Raw genomic sequence first — 9,406 nt, forward strand, 5'->3', positions numbered from 1 at the left:
ACTCATTTAATTGACCTCAAATGGATGAAAGGCTGAGTGGACCCGCTGGGATTTAAACCTGTGACCATGAGGTCGAACACAGGCCCCTGTAGTGGCTGCTTTAGTGCACTGAGCCACCAGACCCGGCTTATGGGGCTACTTCTAATTTGGTGCCAGGGCCTCTTTCCTGTCCCATTCCAACAAGCATTGGCCTCCGCTTGCACGGCTTGTGCTTTTGTTGTGTCACTGTTGTGGCTTGTGCTTTAGTTTTTTGTCTCACTGTTGTGGCAGTTAATGCACTGCATTTAAATTTTAACATAATATGATGCATTCCTATTCTCTCCCTGAACTGGCACACAAACTGCTGCCCCCTAGTGCCAACACAGGCACCCCTGTGCCATGGTGCAAGGGTGCCTGTGTTGCAGACAGATTTGTTTTTACACAGGAAGGGGCACTCATGCGCCACTCACGGAACGCCTTGCTGGGGTAGAGTAACGCAGCACATCGATTTGCACTGCCTTGCCTCCATATCTATGAGGCCATTAAAGGCCACACGTTGTGATTTTGTACAGTGCCCCTTCAACTTATGCATTTCAAGGTGCTGTCATGTGTGATGATGAAGAAAGGGGAGGCATTGTGTTGCAGTATTATTACCATAGGTAGGGCACACGTACTCGACATTTTTACTCTTGCTTACAGCCTTAACAGCTAATCATGGATGAAGAGCCAGGTCCCTCCAAAAGGGTAAAGAGCAAGACTTATTACTTCCATCAAGAGTGGGAGAACACATTTTTATTCACACAAATTAAAGACAACTGTGTATGTTTAATCTGTGGAGCAAAAGTTGCAGTGGGAAAAAAGGGTAATGTTGAGAGGCAGTTTTCAACCAAGCACATGCATTTTGAGAGGAAGTTCCCTAAAAGAAGCAGCCTGAGGTCACAAAAAGTAAACGAACTGAAATCTGCGTTGCAGACACAGCAATCTTTTTTTATGAAGCCCACGAAGAAAGCCACTGCGGCTACTGAAGCACCCTTTGCAGTTACTCATCACTTGATTAAGCACTAAGCAACATTTTCAGATGGAGCCGTTGTGAAGGAAGCAATGCTTCTAAAGGCCAACTCCTTATTCAAAGACTTTAAAAATAGCCCTGAAATTATGTCTGCCACTTCAGATGTGCAGTTAGGGCCAAACACTATGGCAAGAAGGGTATCTGCATTATCGACCAACATGATAGAGCAGTTAGAGCGCGATTTAAAGACATGCAAATATTTTTCTCTTCAATGTGATGAATCTGTTGATGCAAGCGATATTGCACAGTTGGCAATGTTCGTTAGAATGGTTTTTGAAGATTTTACTGATAAAGAGGAATTTTTAACTTTGTTGCCTTTGAAAACCACAACCAGAGGATCTGACATTCACAATGAGGTGAAAAATTATTTTGTGAAACAAAATGTCCCATTGAAAAAGTTAGTGGTGATAACCACAGATGGTGCACCCGCAATGATAGGGCGTCATTCTGGCTTCATTGCCAATTGTAAAGCAGATCCAGATTTCCCTCCGTTATTGAACTACCATTGCATTATACATCAACAGGCAATATGTGCCAAGGTAATGGGGTTTGATCATGTCATGACTCCTGTTGTTAAAATTATTAATTCAATTCGTGCAAAGGCCAAGCAGCACCGAACCTTCAAATTGTTCCTTGAAGAACTATCAGCCGAGTATGGTGACCTTTTACTGCACACTCAAATCCGATGGCTTAGCAGGGGAAAAATACTGCGAAGATTCCTTTCGCTATTGTCAGAAGTCAAAGCTTTTATGGAGTCTAGAAATGAAGATACCACACTGTTATCAAACAATCAATGGTTGCTCGATTTCGCTTTTTTGACAGATGTGACGGAAAAATTAAATGTATTGAACTACGAGTTGCAAGGCAAAAACAAGACAATAACCAACATGGTAAGTTCTGTGAAAAGTTTCAAATCAAAACTTAACCTTTTGATACAGCATGTGCAGAAAAGAAAGATGCAGCACTTTCCCTCTGTGCTCCAAATCCTTTCAGAAAACAAAGCTGAGGATGAGGTCTTGGACATAGAAAAATACAGTAGCCTCCTCATGAGGCTAAATCAGGAGTTCAGTGACATATTTAGTGATTTTGAGCAACTGGAGCCCTGTGTGATGTTCACTTCAAACCCCTTCATGGAAGTGGATGTTAGTGACATTTCAGAGAAAATTAGTGTGCTTTTGAACCTTGACTCTGACACAATGAAAATGGAGATTGTCACACTTCAAAATGAGATTGAATTGAAATCAAGGAAATCTGACATTAATTTCTGGAGTCTTGTGGATGCTGAAAAGTTTAAGAACATCCACACAGCTGCATTGAAACTTTTTTCCCTATTTGGCTCTACCTATCTTTGTGAATCGACATTTTCGGATATGAACTTCATAAAATCTAAGTTTCGCACACGTCTACACGTCTAACTGACGAACATTTAAATGACTCCATAAGAGTTGCCCTCTCAAGCTACACCCCAGATTACAAGGGATTATTGGACACCATGCAGTGTCAAGTCTCTCACTGAAATAATTTGAATGCATTCGCAATCAATACTTGTTCAATGACAGTTCCTGGTGAAATCCCAAATCTAGGTATCTGATTCATTATGAACACCAAGATTAAAGTTGCTGCAGAGAAGAATCTTGAGCCCCCAGTTTTGTTTTTTTATTAATTGAACAAAAACAAAGGAACTTGTACTGCAGGCCTGTTTTACAAACACAAGAAAAAGTAGCTGGAGAGAAGAATCTTCAGCACCTTTCCACCTTTTTATTTGCTGCACAAGAGCAAAGCAGTGTTTGCTGGAGGCCTGGTTTATTGAGATCAAGGAAAACAGATAGCTATAGAGAAGAATCGTCAGCATCTTTCAAAATTCCTTTTTTTAGTAACAGTAAGTAGTTGAACAAGAACAAAGCAATGTGTAGTTCAGGCATGGGTTTCAGACACCAAGAAAAAAGTAGTTGGAGAGAAGAATCTTCAGCACCTTTATAAATGTTTAACATGTATTTGCTGCACAAGATAAGAAAAAAGCAGTGTTTACTGGAGGCCTGGTGTATTTATATCAAGATAAAAAAAGAGCTAAAGAGAAGAATCTTCAGCATCTTTCAAAGTTCTTTATAGTTGAATAAGAACAAAGCAATTTGTACAGCAGTCCTGGGTAACTGACACTCCTACAAAGTAAAGGGAGCAATAAGAGTGGAGGACAAAATCGTTACTTTCCAATCCAAACAGAGCTGAAGTTCAGCTTATCTGGCAATTGAAAAACACAGTGATCTTGTCAAAGCTACAGTAGAAGAATCCATCTGCAATTGTGATTCAGCAAAGCTTTGCACAGGCTGACTGCCACACACTGTGACTACTTCGCTACTATAATGACTTCTTCGCAACTGCCCCCGCCCGGCTACCAGATTACACAGCATTAGAGGACATCATACAGTTCCACAGTGAAGGTAAGATTTCTGTTCCTGTTTGTTTGTTAATTGAGCTGCATTACAATGATTATTTCAGTGACAGCTATTGATAGGTCCTGATTTTGAAGCTATTAATTGAAAGGTCGTAAACTAGCGGTTTGCCAACAGCACACATGCAAAGTCTTTTCTTTCAGAGTTATTGTGTTCAAACTACAGTATGGGCTCTGAAGAAATAGGCTTAACGTCACTGAAACTGGGCGGGAAAGGTCTCTCGGAAAAATGCGTGAGTTGATTGGGATTTAGTAGCTCACGACGATTTTCACTGTCCAGAAGTAGATCTCACTACACAAAAGGTTGGAGACCCCTGTACTAGACTCAGAGAAAGACAGAAACAAGGATACCTCAGCACGATAACCCCCCCACACACACAAGTTCGAAAAAAATAATAACAATCAGGAGGCTGAGGTTGGCTGTTTAAATGCTATACTGTTAAACACAAGATCGGTTATTAAGCACAAATATGAACTCGAAAACTTACTACAGACATCTGATCCTGATCTTGTGTTCCTTACTGAAACCTTGGCTACTGACAATTTGGAGCCTGACTGGGCTACTGCTATTCTAGCAGGCTACTCCCTGGCCAGCAGAGAAAGATCAGGGAAAAAGGGGGTGGCATAGCAATTATCTATCGATCCATTTTTAAGACCACCTTTGCGACATGCCAGTTACCAGGAGCAGAAGCTATGGACTTTAACACTAAATTCTCCAACACTGCATCCTTTCCTAGCTTGTTCCTATACCGGCCCCCGGGTCCAATAATGCTGTTCTAACAAGGTCTACAGACATATATGGAATCTTGTCTTGTTTCCCAACATTCACAATACTGGGGGATTTTAATTTCCACTTAGAAGCAGATGAGAGTTCAGATACAGCCACTTTGGTTGATAACTTAGAAGGTTTCGGGCTCACTCAGTTAGTTTCTGAACCCACACACAAGGCCCTGCATTCTCTTGATGGTATCTTTAAAACCACCCTAAAATCGCATACGTTAAAATGCTACCACTAACGTGGTCAGTTCACAATGCCATCTTCTTCAAACTCACTTATCGGGAGAACGATAGGCTACAGCCAAAGATTTTGCCTCCCGTTAAATCAAGGCCATGGCATAAAATCAGGGGAGAAGAGTTACAAGGACCTGATGTTAACAAGGGAGTTGACGAATTGGATGGATGGATACGATCAGCTGTTGATCAGTTGGCCCCCTTAAGATTAAACAAACAACGGCGAAAGCCTCTGCACCTTGGTACAATTCAGATCTTAAAGCCATAAAAGTCAGGTGTAGGCAGGGTTGGAGAGCAGATTATAGCAAACAGGGCAAACTACCCTACAAACTCGCCTTAGAGGAGTAGAAGGTAGCCATTAAAAACGCGAAAAAGATCTACTTTACTACTAAAATCGAGGCGTAAAAAAACTCCTCGAGAGAGCTCTTCAAGACTATCACGGAATTAATTAAACTGAATCAAAAAAATCAATTTGTTCCAGACCATGCTTTTTGCGACAAGATGGCTTGCTTCTTCCAGACGAAAGTACAGCTGATCTACGACAAACTGAAAGGGAAATCCCGAGCCCTGGTGGTACCAGAACATTGAAGCTAGCAAACTTAAACAAGTCAGATACAGAAAATCAGTTAACCAGGTTTACTCCTCTATCCACGGAGAGAACAAATGATCTGTTATTAGCAACGAAATCCGGGTGTCCAATAGACCCTTGCCCCCCGGCTAGAATACATTTGGTCTCGAATAAAATCAGTAACCAACTCGTCCCACTTCTAAATAACATCATATGCTCAGGAATTTTCCCCTGTTCTTGGAAGAAGGCATGTATCAGGCCAATTCTAAAGAAACCATCCGTGGATCCCCAGGTGGTTGAAAATTACCGGCCCATATCTTGTCTACCATTAGCTGCCAAAATATTGGAAAACTCTACGAATCAAGACCTAATGGGCTACCTGGAGTCTAATAACATCTTAGACCATTCGCAATATGGCTTTAGACAACAGCACTCCACTGAATCAGACCTAATTATGGCCACAGAGGAAATACGTATGGAACTGGATAGCAGAGGAAAGGCCATTCTAATCCTTCTGGACCTTTCAGCCACATTTGATACAGTGAACGATCAGGTATTACTCAAACAGCTGAAGGCAATAGGAATCACTGAGGCGGATCTTACCCTTCTAGCCTCATTCCTCGATGCCAGGGAACAAAGGGTGTGCTGGGACAACTATCAATCAGAGGGATTTCCCCTTCCCTGCGGAGTTTCCAGGGGTCAGCTCTGTCAGACACCATCGCTGAGAAATTCCATGGCTGTCTAAAACACATTATGGATTGGATGCACCAGAATTACCTTAAACTGAATATGGGAAAAACAGAAGTGAGGGAGTTTGGGACAGGAGCACCGCTCTGGAACCAGAAATGGTGGCCAACAGAGGCAGGTCAATGCCCAGTACCGACAGGAAAAACCAGAAACCTGGGAATCCTGTTGGGTGATCAACTAAGTTTCTCAGGCCAAATTAACCAGCTTACATCAGCCTGCTTCTTTCAACTAAAAGTCCTAAGGAAAATTTTCCCATTCATCCCCCAGGAACTAAGGTATCGGTTGTCATCGCTCTGATCCTTTCACGGATCGACTACTGCAATGCCCTCTTTATGGGCATTAACAAGCGCCAACTGTCCAAATTGCATTCTTTGCAAAATGCGGCAGCTAGAATGTTGCTTAACATCCCAAAGTTCCATCAAATCTTGGGAAGCATTAAAACCCTCCACTGGCTGAAGGTGCAACAGCGAATCAAATTAAAAGCGCTGTGCCTGGTACACAAAACCCAGTTTGGTGGAGGAGCAGCTGACATTCAGAAGTTATTTCAGCAGTATACTCCTCTGCGTTATCTAAGATCAGCTAACAAAGGTCTAGTCCAGGTACCCAGAATACAAAGAGCCAGAAGGGGAGGAAGAAGTCTGACATATTGTGCGTCTAGGTAATGGAATGAATTACCTGACGGCATCAGACTCCAACCCTCCAGACCTCGGTTCAGGAAATTGTTGAAGTCATGGCTATTTTCCAGACCGAAGTGAGCAACTCCGCCTGGTGCTAACTCAGTGTCTTCCTATAGCGCCAAGATGCCTCGGCATTTGAGAGCTCTATATACATATTACTTACTTACTTACTTACCAAGTTAGGCAAGACAGAGTTCCCAAAAAAGAAACTTCATCAACAATAGGGGCTAAAGGCCGCACGGAAATTACCTAGGCAAAAGTGCCTTAGAAAGCTAAATTTACCCCACTATTACGACATTATTTCATAAACCAACCCATCCCTTGTAAATTCTTTTGTGCCCTCCTCCTCTCCATTACCTCCTCTCCTTCACATTCCCAAACCTCCTCTAATCCTCATACATACCTGACATCACCACTCACTTCCCTGTCACCTTTGACCAATCCATCCCCTTGCTCTCTGACCATAGCGCTAAACTCACTGGACTGTCCTCACCCACCCTGTGAGCCCCACTTCCCCCATAATGAACAATTGTTCTATTGACACATGCCAATGTAATATCACTGGCCCCGCCTACCAGCTGCGAACAAACACCAACTACAGTCCTGTCCCATCAAAATAACCCTAAACAATTTTAAAAAGACTACACTCAATCCCTGATGAAAACCACTAAAGATTTTCAATGCCAAAAAAGCTTCGTGGACCAGGGTCAAAACGGACTTGATAATTCTTGCCTCGGTACCTACTCTAACCAGGAACACACTCGGCAACTCTGGGCATTAAACTTGCCTCATCTCTACAACGGCCCCCCACAGACGCCGGGGATGCCTGGTTTCACCTTGGAGATACCCAGAAAGGGACCATCTCACAGGGATAGCCAGGACGGGTTCCCCAGCGGTCTACAGCGCCGGGACGCCCCGTTGCTTGGGTAGCTGTGCGCTTTACAAGTCTACAAAATTTACATTTACAGTTACCTGAAACACCTCCAACTATGAGGACGTCCCGCTACACCAAAGTAGCTGATAAGAAAACGTTTTTGCTTACTATCCTATTGTTTATGAGGGGAGGAGGGTGGTTGATGGAAATTAAGCGGACCTGCCACTGGGTGTGTCAGCGGCAAAGAGGCTGTCCCTTACCCTCAAACACACCCTTATTCCCTCTCACTTCACTCCCTGTCTTCCCAGCCAATTAGGGGAGTAGAGCATCATTTCATTCAAATGGGCCTCTTGGCCAAAAGGCCCGGGGGAGAATGAGCAAGCCCAACTCTTAAGGGCCCTCATCGGGCAAGACAGTGTTCCCCAAAAAAGACTCCACTCAACTATATGGGTAAAAGGCTGCTTTAATAGAACAGGTCTCGTAAACAAGCATGAACAATTACATAGGTAAAGTGCCCTAGAAAACTAACTTTGCCTCACTAATACAAAGTCATTTACTAAACCAACTCAACCCCCTCTGAATTCTCATGTGCCTCCCACCTATAACGTCTTCCCCTCACACACCCAATACTGCCCTACTACTCATGCATACTTGACGTCACCACTCGTTTCCCTGTTACCCTCGCCCACAGGGGTGTAACACAGGCCCCCGCAGCCCCCGCGGGGGGGGGGACGGGGGTTGCCGAGCTGCAGAGGGCCCCCTAAGGTACAGCTGCAAAGTATGGTTATCAAAAGGCAAGCCTAGAGGCTTTGAATACGGAAAACACCGCCATTCCCAATTATGTTTTCTAAATTGCGTTTCCTGCAATTTTCGGTCAAGATGGTTTAAAGTAAAAGTGCAGAAGTCTTGATTAGGATCATGTGAGGCCACTTCCTGTGATGTCATGGGGGTCAAGGGCAAGTGACGTTACATCTTCCACTGCTTTCATTCTCAGATTGCTACTGAACCGCTTGCTCATATAAGGACATTTTTTTTTACAGAAGCCACCTACCTAATAGGAACTCATTGAGGTGACCTGAGACAGCAGGCACCACGCCAGAAATAAAGCTGTACAATAGCGCAATTGTACAAATATTATCACCCTCAGCTGATGAGCGAGCGCTCCAGTGCACCACACTGAGAAAGGGGCATCACACAGTATGCGTATCATGGATCCAGTATCTATGACATCATTGTAGCTTTCCTGCAACAAAAGCTCCCTTGCACAAAACAGGACATTCTGTTATTTGCCTGACACCCATTCACTCACCAAATGTTTCTGGAATATTTCCAAACTGTTGATCTGGAAACCCCTCATTCTTGTCACAGTGGGAAAAGGAGATTCCTACAAAGAGTTCAAGTTAAGGACACAACAAATCTGCTCCACAGATTGCTGCCTGTGCAATGTTATAGAGACATTGCAGCGCCAGCCTGTGTTTCGGGCTTTCACTGGTTGGATGCGGCAACACGCTTCAAAGGGGCCTGCTCCTTACTAAACACCATGTCAACCAGCTCTATTGCCACATTCCTTCCCACCCAACCCATGGTTCCTTTGTGAAAGTGCATTCCCTCTGTGTGCTTCGAAGAGAGGAAAGGCACTATTTGAACTCCCACATATCAACATAACTAAAACTGTCTTCTCTGTTGTTTAAAACTTGCCACCACAGAGTTAATGGCACTGTAAGGAAATCCTGCTATTGCCCAACGCAACAGTATTCATTTTACCTATATCAGGAGGATGAACATACATTGTTGGCAAACCGATCAACCCAGTAAGCAAATTATTTCTCACAGAAACATGCCCTACAGAGCCAACAGAAATCTTGTGCATAAGACCATCCAACACCCTCACATGCCCAACAAAGCATGAAAGTAAGAAATGAAAAAATTCCCTGGTAACACCATATCATTCAAAACAGCTATATGGACAATACACAACTATTCATTGATATTGAGTGAAATAAACAGCAACGTCCTGTTACTCACTCACCCA

The 9,406-nt window shown here is 43.4% G+C and overlaps 1 protein-coding gene across 1 annotated transcript; it reads left to right on the top strand.

Moving 5' to 3' along the window:
* Positions 1–1,590: 1,590 nt before the first annotated feature.
* On the top strand, positions 1,591–2,463 carry LOC146869987 (general transcription factor II-I repeat domain-containing protein 2B-like). The gene has a single exon (XM_085640890.1). The coding sequence runs from the start codon at positions 1,591–1,593 to the stop codon at positions 2,461–2,463; it is 873 nt and encodes a 290-aa protein (XP_085497016.1).
* Positions 2,464–9,406: the final 6,943 nt, after the last annotated feature.

The sequence above is a fragment of the Triturus cristatus genome, chromosome 1_1, assembly GCF_964204655.1.
Source record: "Triturus cristatus chromosome 1_1, aTriCri1.1, whole genome shotgun sequence".
NCBI lineage: Eukaryota > Metazoa > Chordata > Amphibia > Caudata > Salamandridae > Triturus > Triturus cristatus.